This window comes from Euprymna scolopes, chromosome 1 (genome assembly GCF_053919585.1).
Source record: "Euprymna scolopes isolate OS-2025 chromosome 1, ASM5391958v1, whole genome shotgun sequence".
NCBI lineage: Eukaryota > Metazoa > Mollusca > Cephalopoda > Sepiida > Sepiolidae > Euprymna > Euprymna scolopes.
The window spans coordinates 139667088-139689226 of NC_136482.1; the positions used below are offsets into that span (position 1 = coordinate 139667088).

The 22139-nt window shown below is 32.0% G+C and overlaps 1 protein-coding gene across 2 annotated transcripts in view; it reads left to right on the plus strand.

Moving 5' to 3' along the window:
- The window catches only part of LOC145274123 (uncharacterized), a 194949-nt gene that overhangs the window by 167413 nt on the left and 5397 nt on the right, over positions 1 to 22139 (plus strand). For both annotated transcript variants that reach the window (XM_080127326.1, XM_080127374.1), the window contains one exon: positions 3416 to 3490. In XM_080127326.1, coding sequence (XP_079983452.1) covers positions 3416 to 3490 — 75 coding nt within the window. The remainder of the gene's footprint in view (positions 1 to 3415; positions 3491 to 22139) is intronic.

Sequence of the window (22139 nt, forward strand, 5' to 3'; positions counted from 1 at the left end):
CTGATCTTGATCACGTTGTACAATGGGGAAAGGAGTGGCTGGTTACTTTTAATGCATCTAAAACCAAGCTTCTCTCTTTACATCATCAACATTCTGATCCACATCTGGCATCAATTGAAATGAATGGCTCTCATCTTCAGGAGGCCTCAAGTTTTGACAAGCTTCTGGGCTTGACCTTTACTCCTGATCTTAAATGGAACACATACATCAAATCTGTTGCCAAGGCCGCTGGAAAAATGGTGAGATCTTTCTATCGATCCGGTAAATATCTCACTGCTGATGCTATTCTCTATCTATATAAGAGCCAGGTACGTCCAAGGATGGAATATTGTTGCCACATCTGGGCAGGAACTGCTAGAAAGGACTTGTCCTGCCTTGATAGAGTTCAAAATAGACTTCGTAGCCTCGTAGGAGATATCCTTTTCTCTTTCTATCTCACAGAAGAGATGTTGCGAGTTTGTCTCTGATGTATCGTTATTTTCATGGAAGGTGTTCAACTGAGCTTCAATCTATGGTCCCCCCTCGCCAAACTTTCACAAGAAACACTCGTCTAGCTGTACACACTATCAATAATTCCCACCACTCTTTATCTGTACCTAAACCTAAACGTAGATTCCATGAACAAAGCTTCTTTCTTAGAACTGCACGCCAGTGGAATTGTCTTCTGTTTTCCTGCTTTCCGGCTGACTACAATATGGTTGTGTTCAAGTCTAACGTAAATAAGTTCTTGATGAGCCGTTCTATATAAGTTATCAAATTTACCAAATTTTCATTACTAATGATTACTATATTGTCCAATGTCTACTGTTCACTCTTTAACCCTTATCCTTGAGTGGCCTCTTGGCCTTGATAAGTGGTGATGCCTATGTAAAAAAAAAAACAAGTCTATATATATATATATATAGAGAGAGAGAGAGAGAGAGAGAGAGAGAGATCCTGTTAAAATACTTGGAAAGATTAAAAAAAAGTTATCTATGTAATTTTTGGTCAAATAAAATAATAAGTTACCTTTAAAGCTCAAAGTGAACTTATTTTATTTAACCTTAAACAAAAATAGGAATACTCAATTTTTTATTTTAGATTTGCCAAATAATTTATCTGATGGTGGTAATTTGGCAGTGGATTTTTGAGTGAGTCTAATTTTAATGTTTCAAGTCTTTTAATGAATTGAGCTAAATTCAAAATGGCTGATTTTAACATCTGACAAATCTAAATCAGAAAAAAGAGAAAAAGGTTTTCAAAAATCTGTTTAAGAACTGGTTTTTCATACTTTCATTATTTTCATTACCAGTTTATGAGTAACTGCCTGAGCTAGTTTGATCTCAACAAGCTGCAATCACTAATTACTTTCATCCATTCAATTATTTTCTCTTAGGAGATAATAACAAGCTCATAGCACTAATGAATATTTGTTGAGTAGGGAAGTGCAATAAAAAGCATTAGAAAAAAAAATTAAGTTTAAGTTCAATATGTAGTAATAGTAGTATTTACTTTTATTAAAAAAAACTAATTTAATTTGTTGAAATTATAAAATGGAGAGTTAGCATTTGTCTACCCTAACTTTTTTTTTAGGAAAAAACGTTTTTAATAGTTTAGAAAAATATTTTATTTTAATCATATATTTTCTTTAATTTTTTTTAATCGTATATTGAAAATGTTTATTTCTTTATTTTTTTAATGTAAGAATGATTAAAACAGCAATTTCTCTTCTAAAAATTAAAATAAATTAATTCTATCTTTTTTAATGTAAGAATGATTAAAACAGCAATTTCTCTTCTAAAAATTAAAATAAATTAATTCTATCTTTTCTAAATTCAGTTGAACGCAAACAACAGCTTAATTGATTTCTTTGTCTATCAAAGTCACAGCTAAACGCTATCAAAGTCAAGATGCAATTTCTATGTACCTAGAAAACGACCCTATTAAACTTTACATAGTGATATGGAACAAGCAGGAAGAAGCAACCTTAGTAGAAGCTAGTGTCCATAATGAACTGAGAAGGAAAAGATAACAAAATACTAATGTCTTATGTAAAGCATAAAAAAGAATTTCAAAAACTATCTTGCAAATATACTCTGTGAACCAAGTGCAAACAATTTCACATGGACAGTTAGAATCTTAAAAGGATCTCTCAGTTGAAATCTCTGAGATAGATGATGAATATCTGGCATCTAGTAGGATGCCCCATCTTCAACTAGAACAAAATAATAAGAAAATTTTATTTTTAAAATTAAGATTAAGTGGGGCCACGGACGAATGGATGTAGCCATTTATACAGCTACAATGTCTGTATTCTAAAAATTAGTTGGACAAGAACAATCTACTCGGATAAAACAGTTTTTTAATCAGTTTAAGCATTTGCAAAATGAAATTGTACTTTATGTAATGCTATCTAGCTCTGTTAATTCGCTAATGCTTTGCAAAGTTACTTGAAATACTTGAAACAAAATCTTTCTCATTTATTCATATAGGTAAACATTAACATTTTGTTTAGTAATTTTGATATCAATTTCTTTATCTTTTAATTCTTTACAATCAAGTTAATCCCTCTAAAGAAAGAAACATTTGAACATGAATATGCTGAATATGTGTCCTGGAAATAAAATAATATTGTGAAACAACACAATTTATTATATTAAAATCAAAATAATCATTGAATTAAAAGCAGCAACAAATAATAGTTAATTAATAAAATGTCATTTTTCTAAACTGATATGCAAAATAGTTAACCTTGTGATAGCTATTGCATGCATGCATATATATATATATATATATATATATATATATATATATATATATATATATATATATATATAAGCAGTATCTATAAAAATGGTGTATCTATTGTATAGAGTTGAATCAACTTCACATAGGTTGTTTTGGTTTTACTGCAAGTGTGAGAAATGGCCTCAACTTGTTCATTTGGATTTACTGGGGGGAGGGGGTTCCTTTTTTCATGTATCTTTTGGTGCTTCTGTATTCTAATTGAAGATTAAAAAATACATTTTAAGTAAAAGCATTATTACATAATTATGTGTCATGCCGAAATTAGTAAAAATTCCAAAAATTACGAAAAATGATTAATTAAAAAAATAATTACAAGAAAAAATAAAATTTATCGAATAATGCAGTTTTAGCATTTTAGCCTATTTTGTATGATAAACTGACTTATCTACCTTAACGTTTGCTATTTCAAATTAGAAAACGGCAGATCGATAATAACATATTTGTAAAAAAATAGTTTTAGCAGATTTTCTACTCAGTTTTTGTAATTTTTATTAATTTTGACATGACACATAATTACATATTAATGTTTTTAGTTAAAACGCATCCCAAAATTTTTTTTAGATATATAATTATGATACACAAACACCTATGGTTTACCTACTATTATATGTGGTCTTTGTTTTTCCAGCCGAGCAACACAAGCATAGCATTGTCATCAAAACTTCCATTCTCCACAATGTATGACGACAAAACTGATAGTCAGGTAAAAGCCAATGCTTTTCTTTTAACTGCTTGTCTTTTTATTTTATTTTATTTTTCCTTTCTTTTACTTTTTTCTTTCCTTTTCGTGCTTTCTTTTTCCTTTTTAATTTCACAAGTCACACTAAACTGTTTCAATTTAATATTGAATCACACGTGACTTTTCTAACCTGATAGTTTACCTGGTAGTACCTCACAGCATCTTCATTTATAGACTGACCATGACCTATTCCAAACGATGCTAGATGATTCGGTGAAGTGGGACAACTTTCCCCTGACCATCTTCATCCCAGATGGTCAATAAATAAAGGTAATTAGATCTACAATTATCAAATATAAAACTTTAACTTTTCATGAAAGTTGGCTACTTGTAGAGTTTTTAATGAATTCATTTGTTTTAATTGAAGATCAATATAAATTGATATTTTATTTCATAAAAAATAAATGAAAAATCATATAGATTATAAGTTATAATATGTTATATTTTATTTTTAAATGTTTAAACATGTTTGAAAGTCTCTATTTAGTTGTACTATTAAATTTATTTGATACAAATAAAAAGATGCAAAACTGGCTGTCATGTGACCCGTTTTTTTTAATCATCATCACGCATTGTGCATGGTCATTAGTCTTCTAGTTTTTTTTGTTTTTTTTTATCTAAATGCCTGAGTTCTTTTGTTCATTTTATGAATGTTAAATATTTGTCTAGGAAATAAAACAATATTGCAAAAAAGAACATATGCTACATTAAAATCAAAATAATCACAGTTCAGATACTGCCTAAGATGGGTTTCTTTTTATCAAGTTTTTATTATATCATTTGATTTCATTTGTTTTTTATGGTATTCTCTTTTAATCATCTTATTTGATGGTGTCTGCTTCCAGAATGGCCCAATATTTATATGTATTGCCTTATAATCTCTTCATTGGACATTTCTATGCTTTCCGTTGTTTCCAGTCTTCTTTTCATTTGAAGTAATCTACACTTTTCTATTCCAAACTTCATTCCTATATTCTGACTTAAATTCTCGTTGTACTTATTGGTATTTCTAGCTCCTTTTTTTTTTTCTTTTTTTTTTTTTTCAAATAGTTTAAACTCATCCTTATATATGAAGTGATTTATTTTTTTGTTTGCCTATGTAAATCTGTATCCTGCATAGCATCTTTTGTGTATTTAAATGGAGGCGAGAGTGGTATCATGGCTATGACAAACAGTAGTGGAGATAGTCTTCGAATATGCTTTTCTCTATTCATATCTCCCCCGCCCCTTTGTTAAGCCATATTCATAAAACCGTTAGCAATAGACAGAAACTACTAAGCTAATTGTGGAATGCATAAAACTTGGGAACATCACGATAGTTAGCCAATACAGAATTCCAAAAATGTGACAATGATACATGTTCATTCACACAATTCTGAGGTAGCATGTTGAGTAAAAGTTTCCATTTTTCCATTCCTTTTTCCATTAAGTTGACAATTTTAATCTGCTCTTTTGTATGTTCTGAAACATTCAGTTATCCATGCTTTGGGATCAGTTGTATGCATTTTTGTAGTTGATTCATGCCATGATTATGATGTTTATCTTTTTAGTATATTTTAGTCAATGTTTAAAAAGTTATTTGTTCCTCATGTTGCTTTTTCGCATTCTTTTTGTTCCTTGTTGATAAGTTTGTGTCAGTAGTGGATCTGTTTATTAAGTTGTGCTGTTAAAATTTTCCAAATGGTTGATTGCTAGATTATTGGTTGTAGTTACTGGAGTTATTTCCTTTCTCACTATTTAAAAATATCTGATTCTCCTTTTAATCATTCAGTCTGGGATATCTGTTTGATGTATATAGTCTGTTAAATTATTATTTCTTACTCACTAGATCATGAGTCATTATCAATGATCACTCACTGACAACAACAGATAGTGCTCCCTGGAATCTGGTTGACAAATACCCAGTATTCTCTTCTGATAACCACTGTCAATCACTTTGTGTTCTTGTAACAGCAGTTTACCATTATTTCTCACTGATAATGACCATTAGTTTTCTCTGAAACCTGAGTGTAAACTAGCTTTCCCAGAATTCCAGAATTTTCCATACTCTTTTAAGGGAGATCTGGATGATACTTTCCCTCCTTGCTCTTTTCATCCTCTTTGATCCTTTATGACCATTTCTTGTAACACCAATGCCAGATTATGTGATTTTTTTTCACTGTGGCAGCTTCAATTTCTGTTTCCTTAGTTTTATGCAAAACTTACTTTACTTAACCTCAGTCTAAATGTAGTTTGGTCAGCATCATTTGCTTATGTGAGTTACTTTCTGCACTCAGCTTTTTTCCCCCCTATTTTTTGTCTTTTTATTGTAAAGGATTAGATTTTTTTCTTTTCTAATTAAAAAAGTTCAATGAAGTTTTCAAAATGTTTTATAGGTGTCAAGTAAGTAAGTGTAATTTTCTGAAATCATTTAAAAAATAGTTTTTACTTTCAGAATTTTATAATTTCACTTTTAAAAATGTTTTTAATAACGTTAATGATTTTTATGTCAAAGCAATTTACAGTCATCAAAAAAAAACCCAAAAAACTTGTCCTATGAAAGCCAAATTTGCATTCTTACCAAGCCATGTCTACAATTTTTTTTTAATGATAAACATAATATCATGCGCTGCTTTGCTTAACTTTGCTTAAGCTATTCCATAGAAAAATATGTAAATTTAGTTTTCTCCTACTTTTTAGAAATCAATAACATTCCAATGTTGCTCTGTTGTTTTTCATCAGTTTATGAATTAATATTGTTTCGATTGTTAGTTGGTGTCATCTTATTCAAATGCATGTAATTTGCGTATGCATTCTGTTAGTCATTTAATTGCAACACAAATAATATCAGAATATTAGTCTGAATAAACATTAATGACTTGATGAGATTTTCCAGAAGAATTGTTATTTATATTTCCCACTGTTTTCCTCAGCTTAGTTGGTGTTATTATGTTCTAAGTCTTTCAGCTGTTGTACTATACGTATACTATGTACTGTTTGTTAGGTGTCTCTTATCATAGTCAGTGGTCTCAGGATTTTAAGCTTAACCATTTATTTCATCCACAGAGGGAAATTACTCTCATTCCAAAAGCTTACATCTAGGATGATTTTTATATATATATATATATATATATATATATATATATATATACTTATGCAGAATACAGACTGTACTGAAATAATAACATTATTTAGAAAACCGTTCTTGACATGGAGAGGGGACGACGTTTTGTAACTATTCTGTACTTTCAACTAACAATTTAGTAAACAAAATACACAAAACTTGGATTTAACTTAAAAATCCTATAAAAAAATAGCGCAGTCTGTATGCTATATAAGTACCTTTTTTTAAACCTATATTCATATTGTAACTAGCAGAAGATCCATCATTGTCCAGGATTAAATAAGTAACCTCATGTCCTTGGCACCATATTAACTTATTCTTTATATTTTAAACAATTCAATTTTTGGAACTGAGACAAGAGATGTACTCAGCGTTGATTGGATATAAGGGATGTAAATACATTTTTATTACAAACTCTGAATCTCTTATTACCATTTTTATGTTTATATTTTCATTTCTATAATTTTTCATTTCTATTATTTTAGAATAAAGTTTTAAAAAGTTATGGATGTCAAGTGTGAATGCAAACCTCACAATATTATTGACCTCTCCTCTTTTTGATCACAATGAAATATACTTATCCAATTATCCTCTGAGTAATGAAGTTTGAGAATATATATATATATTGTTATGGCAGTCTATCTCCAAACCTTACTAGGAGTTTTTTTTTTTTTTTTTTACAAGGGAATCACCACTTATCAACGCCCAAAGGCCACTCGAGGATAAGAGTTAAAGAGGGTACAGTGGTCAAAAGGGTAATATCATTGTAATCGTTAGAAGTGTAAATTTGGTAAATTGGATTACTTAAGGGGAACGGCTCATCAAGAACTTGTTTACATTGAACTTGAAGACAGCCATATTGTACTCAGCTGGAAAGCAGGTAAACAGAAGAGAGTTCCACAAGTGTGCCTTTCTAAGAAAGAAGCTTCTTTCATGGAATCTACTTTTAGGTTCAGGCACAGATAAAGAGTGGGGGAAATTATTGATAGTATTTTCAGCCAAGCAAGTGTTTCTTGTGAATGTTTGGTGAGGGGGGACCATAGATTGGAGCTCAGACAAGCATTTGCCATGAAAATAGCCATAAAATAGAGACAGGCTCACAACATCTCTTCTGTGAGAAAGAGGTTGCAGGGAAGAGAAAAGGGCATCCCCCATTAGGCTGTGAAGTCTATTCTGAACTCTGTCAAGACAGAATAAGGTTTTCCTCACAACTCCTGCCCAGATGTGACAGCAATACTCCATCCTTGGATGTACCTGGCTTTTATATAGGTAGAGAATTGCGTCAGCAGTGAGATATCTACTGGATTAAAAGAAGGATCCCGCCATTTTTCCAGCGACCTTGGCATTTGTTTACAGACTAACAGACAAGATCTACAACATATATTAAAATTAGTATAGATTCTTTGATGCAAACTTGTGCAGTAATATGAGAGATTAATTGACTTACAAGCAAAAGAGTTTTCCAACAAAGGACTTGGGACTAAAAGTTTTTTGTTTTTGCATTTATGTAACAGAAACGCTGAGGCTGGCAGCAGCCACATAAACATATGCAAATGATCAAGCTGGCTGTACGAAGTGATGTCACAGCGGAGATAAAGGACACACCTGTTCAGAGAAGTAGTGTCTGAGATGTGACAAGCGAATTACATGTTCAAGATATGGCCAGTGTTAGAAAAACCACATGTTCGTGACACATAGGTGACATCACAGCAGACATGAAAAAAAACCCATGTGGCGTAAAAAAGAGAAATGAACTGATTAAACATTTAGAAAAAAATGTGTTGTTGGAAATACCAGATATAAAGGCTTTTATGAAAAAAAAAGAAAGTGAATCAAGTTTTTTTCCTTTCCTCTGTTTCTTTGATATAACAACTACATTACATATAGTTTCATAACTTTAAAGGTTGAAAAACTTTCAAAACTATATAGATATATAGATAAATTAGTTTTTATTAAATAATTGGTTTAAATGAAATGTGAAAAAATATTACTACTAATAGTAATAACAGCTGAAGGAGTTGATAGAATCTAATAGCTGAAACATTGTGAAGATGGCCACAACCAAGTTGAGGAAACCAGTTTGAAACATGTAATGCAGATTAATAATTTGTAGTAATGATCAAGTTATATTTGCACTTTAGTTTACATTTTTAGAGATAAAATTACTAAAACCAGATTCGTTATGGAATAAAATATTTTTTTTTATTACTGTTATTATTAATCATGAATTTGATATTTTTATGGTGCAAAATTCAGTCACTCTCTTTCTCAATTTTAGTTTATATCATTTTCTTTTCTCTTTGTTACAATTTTGATTGCTATAGGCAATTGGTTTAATTTTTTTTTTTTTTTTTCAAATGAAATCAGCCATTACTTTTCATGATTAGTCAAAAATATCTACTTATATTTAGTGTGTCATTTTTTGTGAAACTAATCAATTTGTTTTCTATTTAAAATGAAAATATATTTGCTAATTTGAAACTAACTGCATTCAAATAAAATATCTTGAAATATAGCTTTTTGGTGTTTTTCTATTGTGACTCCCTTGTTAATCCAAAAGGACTTATGTTTTTTCATTGTACATTGATCTTTTGATTTTCTCAAAATTGGTTTGTTAGATTTTAAAATTTTGCATGAATTTATTTGGTCATGAACACAAAGAAATAATCAAGCTAGATTTTTCGAGAAAACACTACTTTGACCCCACAAGAGTCTAAAATACTTTAAGATAACCAAAAATCTCTCTCTTTTTTTTTTTTAAATAAAATCAAAATTGTGATTAATAGTTAATTATATGAAACAAATAATGGTGATTGAAGGAAATGTCTGTTTTAACCTCTAGGAAGATTGAAAGTCCTTGACAATCAGTCCAATAGAATCTGGGTGGCCTTGCTTCTGTTGGTTCTGTCTAGCTATTAGAGGTCCACTCTCTCAGGTTTTATCTTTCTTGGAGAAGTGGTTAGCTTATTGCTAATCGCCTGAAATGGTAAATCACTTATTGCAAATTACGTGAATTGCTGAAGGGGCTGCTGCGGCATTTTCTCCTAGTACACTGGCTTTTCTATGCTGAGAATAGCTGATAAATAATGAACCCAAGAAAACTATTTGTAGTATTTGGATTCTTCAGGTGAACTCAGGGAATGTTTCTTTCGAACTTGGGAACCTGAACAGAATTTCAAACTGAACCCTTTATTCACTTCACGGGTGTAACATGCTCTCATTTCATCAGCCATTATTGGATAGAGGTCCTAAGTAATTTGCAATTGTATTTTTCAGTCAGTCACACTTAGAATTGAACCTTCAACCTTCAGGAGAATATCACTTTTACAATTGATTTTTTCAAGTACTCTAACCACTGCACCACGAGTGCTTGCGAACTTCTTAGAACCTCTATCCAGTCATGAGTGATGGTACAAGGGCATGCTACCCCTGTAAAGAAAATAATGCGTTACATTCGCAATTCCGTCCAAATTTCCAAATTCTACAGAAACATTCTTGAGTTCAACAAGGAGGTTGAAGGTTACATTAACCAAAACGTGAAAATGACACTCAAGATGAGAACAGTAGTCTGAAGAATCCAAATGATACAAATACTCAATCCTCATCTCAAAAATTCAAAAATGTAAGAAAAATATTGTTTTGCTACTATGAAGCTGAAAATGTCTGCCAAATTGACAATATTTTTACAAAAAAACTAACATAAAAATTTAGTTTTTACTCAAAATCAACTAAAACTTTACATTAATGATTATATGAATCCTGTAGATGTAAACTGAGAAAACCTTCAGGTGTAGAAAATGATCCTCAAATGGTGACTGGTGCTACCAGATCAGGCTCTCTGAGATGAAATGCACTTAACATTGATGCTTTTTGTTTTTCTACTTCCTTTTGAAAAACTTTATGTTCTGCAAAACAAAAAACAACCTCCCACCCCCACTTTTCCTTCTTTCCATTTCCCCTTTCTCTTTCTCTCCCCCACTTTCTGACTGGTTTCCTAACTTCAAATGTACCAAACATTAATACTGTAACCCTTTTCCTTCTCCCATTCCAAAACTCATTCCTGTTCTGCAAGGTAGGGAACGAAAACAATAAAATCCACTATAAAACAACCAAACCAAACACTACAAACTTGTGATTGAAGATACACAAAGCTTGAAGAAGAAAAACCTAAAAAATAACTGGATGCAACATGAATACTATTTCCAAAATAACTGGATTTGGCATTAAATAACCCGAAAAATATTGATATGCTGTAAAACAACCAAACCAAACTACAAATAAATATTTGAAGATATAAAGAACTTGAAGCATAAAAACTGTTTCCAAAATAACTGGATTTTGCATTAAATAACCCGAAAAGAGTTGATATGTTGTAAAACAAAACAACCAATCAACCAAACCAAATGGTGAAAATAATGTAATTTTTTTACAAATATATATATATATATATATATATATATATATAATTTTTTTTTTTTTTTTTTTTTTTTACATGGAGGTCACCACTTATCAAGGCCTGGAAGCCACTCAGGGATAAGGGTTATTGCATATACAGTAATCAATGGGATAGTATCGTAGTAATCATTAGTATTGGAGATTTGATAAAGTGTCTTACTTAAGGGGGCAGTTCGTTAGGAATTGGTTTATGTTGGACTTGAAGACATCCAAGTTGTAGTCAGGTGGGAAACAGGCAACCGGAACAGAGTTCCGTAGGCGTGCACTTCTAAAAAAGAAGCTTTGTTCATGGAATCTACGTTTTGATTTAGGTACAGATAAAGAGTGGGGAAAATTATTGACAGTCGTTTCAGCTAGATGGGTGTTTTTCGTGAATGATTGGCGAGGGGGGGGACCAGAGATTGGAGCTCAGACGAGCACTTGCCATGGAAATAACAATAAAACAAAGATAGGCTCACAACGTCTCTTCTGTGGGAGAGAGGTTGCAGAGAAGAGAAAAGAGCATCCCCCACTAAGCCACAAATTCTATTTTGTCAAGGCAGGATAGGCTGTTTTTAGCAGCTCCTGCCCAGATGTGGCAGCAGTACTCCATCCTTGAACGTACTTGGCTTTTATACAAATAGAGAATTGCATCGGTAGTGAGGTATCTTTTGGAGCGGTAGAAGGATCCCACCATTTTCCCAGTGACCTTGACTTGATGTATGTGTTCCACTTCAGATCAGGAGTAAAGGTCAAACCCAGAAGCTTGTCAAAACATGAAGCCTCCCCAAGACGAGAGCCATCCATTTCAATTGATGCCAGATGGGGATCAGAGCGTCGCTGATAGAAGCTTGGTTTTAAATGCATTAAAAGTAACCAGCCACCTCTTCCCCCACTGTACCACATGCTCAAGATCAGAGAAGAGAGAATCAGAGAGAACTTTGTCATTTATGGCCTTTGATGTGTTGCCATAGATGGTCGTGTCATCAGCATAGATGTCAACGAATGATTTAAGTATGTTTTGGGAGATCATTGATGTAGATCAGGAAGAGAGTTGGGCCCAGGATGGACACCTGAAGGACTCCAGCATTAATACTGTGGGCCTCTGATTTCTGCCCATCAACCACTACTCTTATGAGCCTATCAGAGAGAAATGATTTAATAATTGAGAAAACATTTCCAGTTATACCGTAGCTGGAAATCTTGTGAAGTAAACCTTTATGCCATACTTTATCAAAGGCCTTTGATATGTCAAGAGCAATTGCCCTAGAAAGGAAGCCTTTATCGAGAGATTCACTAATCCTATGAGATATAACCGTTAGCACATCTGCTGTAGATCTAGCAGAACAGAAACCATATTGCATGTCACTAAGAAGGTTATTTCTGCTGAGGTAGTTGACTACTTCTCTATTTAATATGGATTCCAGCAGCTTAGTCATTAACTTTTTTCACAAAATTGCTGTACTTGTTTTTGACTATTTAAAGATCTCAAAATCATCTGCAAATTTAAAACTAACAAATTGAACGTATAAAAACAGTTTTGAATATGTTAATGTTTTATTTGTTTACTATATTGTGATTGTATAAAATTTGGAAATCATTTTGAAATCTTTAAATGAGCAAAGTTTTGAATTAACATGCAAATGCAACATTGATGTATTATGGTTCATTTATGTTCCAAAACCAAGAGATTAAAATGCACTCGTGTCATATCAAAGAAATCATAACAATCAAAAGAATTAATTGGTAATTGGTAATAATTGTAAAAAGAATTTAAAAAAGGGCTTAATCTTACAAGAGCAACAAGGAATAACTAACCATAAGAAAGTAACCGTTCCGATTTATTTACTAGAAATGTGTTGTTTTTTTTTTCATGGAAATTACGCCAGACAATGCATGAAGCTATTTTATGTAAAGAGCTAACAATAAGTGTTAAATGGATTCTTATTCAGAAAACAGCAATTTTTTTTCTTCTTTGTTAGAGACCTTGCTCATGAAATATGAGGACTGAATAAAAAAATAAAGGAAGCAAGAGGTAGAAGGCTGCCTTATGTCAAAAACAGTAAATATAAGTGAATACAAACACAGATTTTCCAACACCCTTGGTTCCAGAGCCTTGCTGGACTAGTCGATTTCACCATAGTAATAATTAATCGACATCTATCCTCCCCTCCAATCCACTAAATAATAAATCTACCATATCTCTAAACTACCAGAACCTGCTATAAATTTAGACATCTTTTCTTGTTTTTTTTTTTTTTTTTTTTTTTTCAGAATTTAAAATTTTTGTTTGATGAAAATAGACCAGTGTTTGGATTTAATATCATATTTATCACTTGAATTTATTTGTGAAGCTATAACTAGGGTTAAATTTAAGCAATTTAAAATAAGATATACTTTCAAAATAAAGGGAGACTACCGTTAACATATGCAATGTAAACGAACAAATTGCTAGTATACTACACACACAGCCATCTGTTAGCTGTCCTGTAGACTAGTTTGGTGATAGCAAGTTTATCAAGTACATTTTATGTTAATTAAAAGTGTTGCAGGCTATCAGTTGATAGAAAATTAGTGCTGCCTCTGTATGAATAAAAACATTACACAAGGATTTAAAGGAAAACGAATGACTTTCATGTCTTGATGATAAAGCACTTTCTAAAAATAATTTTTTTCATAACGCCAACAACAATAAATTTAATTTGCTCTTGTTTTTTTTCTTTTTTTTAGCAAGAAGATAGTAAAATAAAAATAAAATTATAAATTCCTTCTTTTCGGATATTGTAATTTGCTGATTTTTTTGTTGAATGATAATTTTTTGTCGTGATAATAAGTTTGAAAAAGAAATCTCTTGCACAACAAAACAGTTATTTTTTTTTTAAATCTAACTAATCTTGTGTGTATTGTGTGATTTGCTTGGGTTGTGATATTGACATTCGATGCTTGCCTTTGTCATTACACTTTCTGCATGAAGGTTTGACTGCTTGTTGTATTTTTGCATAAGCAAAAGTTTGCTTGTAGGAAAATTTTTCATAAAACATTCCAATTCAAATAAGTTACTAGATGAATGCAAATCAAAGTAGGATTATTGTTTTTTTAATCTTTAAGTCAATTAGTCTATTGATAAAATGAAAAATTATCTTGTTAATTGCAGTTAATTATTATTGAGAAATAGTTTTTTTTTTTTTTTCATTATTATTATTTCATTCACGGAGAGAATTTTTTCTTTATTTATTGGAGGAAAACTCCAATAAATAAATTTATAAATTTCTGATACTTAATAAAATATTGTTTTATGTCATTTTGTAAAAAAAGCAACAATTATTACATTAATTTCATCTGCTGCTGAAAACCATATTTTATTTGTTTAGTTTTTAAATTGATTCTCTTTATGGCAAAAGTTTTTTGACTCTTAGAACTAGCAGGCCGCCCAGTCATAATATATGCTTAAATATGATAGTATTATTCATGCAGATTATTATAGAGACAATTCTCTATCGATTATTATACTGAACCTAGTGAGATCAAAACTAATATATATATATATATATATATATATGAGTTGGGTGCCATCAGCTAGAATTGAAAACAAAGCAGACACCTCTCCACCCTCATTCATTAGCCTCTGAGCCATACCTATATATATATATATATATATATATATATATAATATATATATATATATATATATATATATATATATATATATATATATTTCTGTAGAAATATATCTTCTTATAATATATATCAATCCTTATTTAAGAAGCTCAATGTAATTACAAAGCAATAAAGATTCACTGATTGATATAATAATTAAGTGATTGATTTTGCGCTACGAAACAGATACTGTTAAGTATTATATAAGTCAACTGAATTAAAGGAATGAATTATAAGATGGTCAACATCGCAAATTTTGGAATATAACTTTTTGTCATTTATTCTCTCTCTTTCTCTCTCTCTCTCTCTCTATATATATATATTAGCATGGGTACCCAGCGTTACCTTGGTTGACATGAAGTTCCGTTTGAAACACACCTGTATACTAATCATTTTCATCATGGGCAACGTGGATACCCCCACAACAAAAGTAAAAGAACGGATGAAAACATGTAAATGTAATCGCCCAAAAAAAGAAGTATGTGATACCCTCTCCACCAGATATTTTGGCAGAAGGGCTTCTCCGGATATTGATCACTGGACCCCCCCCCCCTAAAAAAAAAATAATTAAAAATAAATCATTACAACCTTTGTTTCAATAAAAATATCAGTGAATGCCTGTATGATCACAAAAAAAAAGAAAAGAAAAAGATCTACCAAAAATTAATTCCAAAAACAATTAAATTGAATTTTTTGTCATTTTATATTTCTAATGTAATCTACCCCCCCCCTTCCAAAATAATGAATTTGTCATATTTTGGGGTTCATTCTGTTTGTAAAATTGTTAGGTAAAAGTACAGAATGGTCTCATAAAAATTAATTAAATTTATCGTTATTTTATGTTTCAAATGTAATTCTCGCCCCCCCCCCACCACAAAAAAATTGTATTTGTTATGTTTTGCTCTCTCCCTCTGTCTCTGTCTGTCTGTCTGTCTGTCTCTCTCTCTCTCTCTCTCTCTCTCTCCCCCACCCCCTCGATCACCAAACTTGAAAAAATGCTAGAGATGACATGACTGGTTGAACGCTTTGTGACCAAAAAGTGGGTGCTCATTTTACATTAAATTTACATAGAAAAGTTACCCCCCCCCCCCCCCCCGCTAAAATGTTAATTTTTTTTTTTTTTTTTTTTTTTCAACTGGTGGCCATAAAGTGGGTGCATTTCTTCATATTCTATAAACTACTTGCTTGCTGGAATTTTTAACGTTAGTGGTAATTTTAAAAGATTTTCCGAGGGTGGAAAGAAAGCCCCCCCCCCCCTCCAAAAAAATGATGGCCACAAAAGTGGGTGCTCATTTTACGTTAAATTATTATAGAAAAGTGATCCCCCACTTTTTGAAACTAACATTTTTTTTCATATCTTGGGAACTACTCGTTTGCTGTAATTTCAAACGTTATTTTCGTTTTCAGCGCCCCCAAAAACCTACAAAAGTGATAATTTTAAAGGAGGGTTCGAGGGTAAAATGATTCTTCTTTTCTCTAACATATAAAAATGGTTACTTAAAAATTAAGAATAAGCGAAAAAAAATTTCCTCTGAATTAAAAATAATAATTCAGCTTAGAAGAATATTTTAAAATGAAAACAAATCTATTACAGAAAATATTTAATAACGTGCTCTGTTTATTTTTTTATTTTTTTTATTTTTTTTTTTTTTGTATTTATTTGCTTCCCCACCAAAGCAAATTAGGCACAAGGCCGTTTTTAATGTGGGGTAAAAACCAGCTCCCCTAAAAGTAGGCAAAAAGGGGGCACTTTGGTTACCAAAAATAATAATTGTCCCAGTATAGAGGTTTTCCTCTCCATTGACTGGTACAAATTATCTTAAGTGCAGCATCTGCAGAAAAGATGCTACACTTTGATCCCGGTCCGAAGGCCAAGAACAACAGAAAAAAGGCTTAAAACAGTTTTTCAATTAAACTATCACAGTTATTTCCCCTTTGGTTTTCTGGTTTGAAAATTAACAGATTTTAGATAAAATAAGTTTAATCAAATATAAATTGAAATTTAAATAAACTAAATAATTAAAAAAAATTTTAATTAGTACAGTTGAAACGAATCTATTATATTGAATAATATCATCAAGCTAATTATTTCAATAGATTTAATTTAATATGATATACTATTGACCGAAACTCAATCAATGTAGATGTGGTTTGAAGAATGCTATATATAGAAATTACATATGAAATGTAATATCTCTGTTGACAGAAGCATCCTATCATGGGCATTTATATTTCTTGACCAGGAGAGGTGGACACACACACACACACACACACACACACACACACACACACACACACACACACACGAATGCTACTACTTTATATATATATATATATATATATATATATATATATATATATATATTAATATATATATCTGTCTCTGTAGAAATATATTTTTCTTATTATATATCAATCCTTATATAAGAAGCTCAATGTGAATACAGAGCAATATATAGAATGAATGACAAAAACTTTATATTCCAAAATAAAATTGTCAACATCATTTATTATATATATATATACAGTGATGATCATATTTATTGGCACGGTAAAATAAAAGTTAAATTTTGTCTAATAAATTCTAAAAAGGGGATTAAATTAAAGAAAATAACAAAGTATATTATGTATTTTTAACTGGCCTTTCCGATGCAGCAATCGGATTTTAGAAAAAATAAATAACAAAGGAACAACAAACATAATTGCAAAAAACCCTTGTTCAAAATTATTGGCACGGCTTTGTTTTTCTTTTAGTATCAGTATAATATCAATCAATTTCGGGTTTACGTGCTTTCTGAACTTTTTTATAGCCATATTATGCTTGTTTAACGCTAATTCAGTGAATAATTTTTTTTCAGATAATTTTTAGATAGCGATTTATTTAAACTATTATAAGTGACTAAATTATAATTTTCAATCGCCATGGTTAAAACTAAGGAACACAGCGAAGACATCAGGAAGCTTGTTGTAGCATGCCATACCAATGGGGAGGGCTATGATAAGATTTCAAAGAAGCTAAACCTTCCCAAATCCACTGTTAGAGCCATAATAAACAAGTTCAAATCGCAAGGCCACGTTATGAGTTTAGAGGGTAGAGGGAGAAAAAGGATTCTTTCCCCAAGAGATGAACGGAAAATTGTTCGACAAGTAAAACAAAACCCAAGGATCTCTGTTGGGGAGATTGTTGATGAACAGAGCACCTCTGGAGTGAATGTATCTCGACATACAGTTGGTAGAGTTTTGAAGAGAGCTGGTTTAAAAGCATGTCGTCCGAGAAAGACTCCCTTATTGAAGCCTATGCACCTGAAAGCAAGGCTAGCCTTTGCAAAACGTCATATTGATAAAGATGTTGCATTCTGGAAACGTGTTCTATGGACTGACGAAACAAAAATAGAGTTATTTGGCCATAATAAAGTGTCTTATATTTACAGAAAATCTGGCGAAGCTTTCCTGCCTAAGAACACCATACCCACAGTGAAGCACGGTGGAGGCAGTTTGATGTTTTGGGGATCCTTTGCTGCCTCTGGACCAGGGCGACTTGTTAAGGTCACAGGTAGCATAAAAAAGGAAGATTATGTTAAAATATCGGATGAAAACCTGAAAGACTCTGCTAAAGAGCTCTCACTTGGTCGTCGTTGGTGGTTCATGCAAGATAATGACCCAAAGCATTCGGCTAAACTGACTAAGAAATGGCTTGAGGACAATCATATTAATGTTTTGGAGTGGCCATCACAAAGCCCAGACCTTAATCCAATTGAAAATTTATGGAGAACATTAAAATTGAGGGTAATGCAAAGGAAGCCTAAGAATCTTATTCAATTGGAGGATTATTGTCAGGAAGAGTGGGCTAAAATTACTACTGAAGAGTGCAACAACTTGGTTGTAAACTATGAAAAGCGACTGAGGAAGGTAATCAAGGCCAAAGGCTATACAATTGATTATTAAATAAATCGTGCCAATAATTTTGAACAAGGGTTTTTTGCAATTATGTTTGTTGTTCCTTTGTTATTTATTTTTTCTAAAATCCGATTGCTGCATCGGAAAGGCCAGTTAAAAATACATAATATACTTTGTTATTTTCTTTAATTTAATCCCTTTTTTAGAATTTATTAGACAAAATTTAACTTTTATTTTACCGTGCCAATAAATATGATCATCACTGTGTGTGTGTATATATATATATATATATATATATATATATATATAAAAATTCATCTGTCATCGTTTTTTAAAAGATGGAATTGCCCAATCAAGCAATCAAGCAGGCATATAAATTCACCTGTCATCCTCTTTTTTAAAAAATGGAATTGCCTGATCATCTGATCGTTGAAGACAAAATGCAAACAAGCAAGGTCCACAGAGTTTTATAGTTATACTAGCATTTCAGCCTGGCATTGCCTGGGTGTTTAAATGTGTATGTTGAACAAAAAAAAAAAAAAAAAAGTGGTAGTAAGAAGGCAGGCTTGAACCCATACCATGAAGGAGGAAAAGAACGGGGGGGGGGGGTGATGTTTTTGATGTTATGATCACCGCCAAATTAGAAGTGACTTATGTTTAAATTAAGGCTAGACAATCGAAAGGAGAGAATGACTTTCAAAAATATCGGCGAAAAAAGAGACCCCCCGCCACCCCTGTAGAAAAGTGTCCAGTTGAAGGTGAAGGTATTGATGTTTTTAGCCAATTTTTCGTTATTTGTCGTCTAAAAGGTGGAACTTCAAAACGATACTGATCTTGGTAAAATCCGTCGCCTCTGTCGAAAGTTTTAGGCAGACATGCAAACATACATACATACATACATTTATATATTGGTAACTAAATATTTCCGACCCAAACCGATTAAAAAGTTTGCCCTATCTCTGAATACCCTTTATGTAAAATTTCAAATGTTTAGACCAGAAATAGTCTGAGTAATTTGGTAGAGACCGCAGAGGTCAATTTTTTAAAAACTTTGACCCCTATTATGACCCCTTAACATTTATTGTTTTGGGCTCAAATCAAGTTATTAAGTTAGTTCTATGTCCAAGGAACCTATATCTAAAATTTCAATTGTTTCTACCCAAAATTGTTGGAGGAGTTTGGTAGAGTTCTCAAAGGTCAAATCGTTGAACTTTGACCCCTTAACAGCCAAATTTCTGGCCAAAAACCGATCACAAAGATTATTCCAAATCTCAGTAGCCTGTATATCAAATTTCGAGTCTCTAGCCTTAAAATTGACAGAGTTATTGCGTAGGGAAATGTGCACACACACACACACACACACACACACACAGAGACATGTTCACTTTTACAGATATATAGATAGATTATTATTATTATTATTATTATTTATTTTATTTTATTTATTTATTATTTATTTATTTAATTTTTTTTTTTTTTGCTATTTGTGTATTATTATTATAACTAATAGTTTAGGATAATCATGGAAATTTTAATGAGCAAATTAATTAGAGTAACAACCAAAAACTCTGAAATATCTATAAAATAATACATATAGGTTGATGCAGCTAAATATTTAAATTTTGTTTATTAACCTCTCTGAAAATAATTAACTCCCTAACATTTGAAATAGGATCAATGTTTTGAGGATATCTTAAATAGGATGACCTCTAAAGTAAATGTGGTATTGTGGTGATCAGTTAAGGGTAGGATAGACAATTTAATCACTTTTAAACCAATGATGGCTAATAATCATCATGCTTTTCACATTTTTGACAGCCTTGGATATAGTTTCTTACATTTATATATTTGGTTTGATAACAAATAAATCAAGGTGTAGTATCTGTTCTGTACTCAGTCAGCAGAGGAGAAATTCTTCTTGACTGGAGCAATTTTTTTTGCTCCAGCTAAGTATCCAATTTTGGAGAGCTGGATTTTCCCCACATTGAAAACCAACCTTGTGTTGAACTTTGCCCTTGTAGGGATGCAATTAAATAGGAATACTTTCTGATAATTTTTTTTTTTTTTTTTTTTTTTTTTTTACATTTTCACCCCAAACAAGGCATATTGCCACTTTGTTGTAGGGGGGCTACTATCAGGGACATGGGCATCAGGGGTACTGTGTAGGGAGTTGTGCAGCAAGATGTCGGTTCACGTTGCACTTGAACTTCTGCATGTCAGTACAGTTGGGGAAGCAGGGACCCGGCAGGGAATTCCAAAGTCTAGCTGTTCTGGGGAAGAAACTACTGGAGTAGAAGGCTCTCTTACATCTAGGGATCTCTACTGTGAAGGGGTGGGATTTAGCTGCTTGTCTGGTTTGTCGGGGGTATGTACGTCGAGGAAACACAAGTACTTGCAGTTCGTCAGAGCATTCACCGTTAAAGTACTTGTAGAAAAGGCAGAGGGATGCAACATTTCATCGATGGGACAGGGGCTGAAGTCTAGATGACAGTTCAGGACCTATCAGATTGGCAACTCTCTTTTGAACCTTGTCTAGGAGTGAGAGACTATTGGTAGATGACAACAATACTCCATACGTGGGCGAATGGTGGCCTAATAGAGGTATAGGATACTTTCGGGCGTTAGTATCTTTCTAGCACAGTAGAGAGAAACTACCTTCTTCGCAGTGGTCCTGGCGATACTCTTGATATAATTGTTCCAACTCATGTTTCCTGAGAGCGTTAGGCTGAGGAGTTTAAAGAATGTACTTTCAGATAAAGAGTCGTTGGCCATTGCTATTGATGGTAGAGAAGGTTTCTTGTAATTATTGAAGGAATGAGTTTTGTCTTGGCAGTATTGAATGTGACCATCCATTTATGTCCCCATTCCACTACAGATCTGAGGTCATCCTCTAGTGCTTCTGCCATTTCTTTAGATATGTGTTCATTTGTTTTCCTGTCGTGTCTGTTATAGAGTGTGGTGTCATTAGCATATATACCCATCTCACAGGCAATTTTGTCAGGGAGGTCATTTATGAATATTAAGAATAACAGAGGTCCCAGGATAGACCCCTGAGGCACTCCCGCATTTATATTGTATTGTTTAGATGTACAACTGTCGAGGACAACCTGGATTTTTCTCTTATCTAAGACGGATTTAATTATGTCATGTATTCTTCCAGTGATACCATATGATCTGATTTTCCTGAGAAGACCTTCATGCCATACCCTGTTAATAATAATAAGCAAATATGAATGAAATTTATAACTAGCTGTTCCTACCCGGTGTTGCTGAGGGGTTTTATTAACCCAAAAGAACATTCTTTAAGTTTCAAGTGTAGTAGAAAACTGTTGGGCTATCTCACTACATATTTCATCCAATTTCATTGATCTTGGCTGCCAGTGATTAAAACTTTGAATTCAAGTTTCTATTTTTACACTGATTAATGTGCTTCTATTTAATAAGTAATAATGAATATTTCAACATTTGAATGATTAATGAATATCCTCACATCAATAAATTAGTATTTTTTATGTAGTGGTG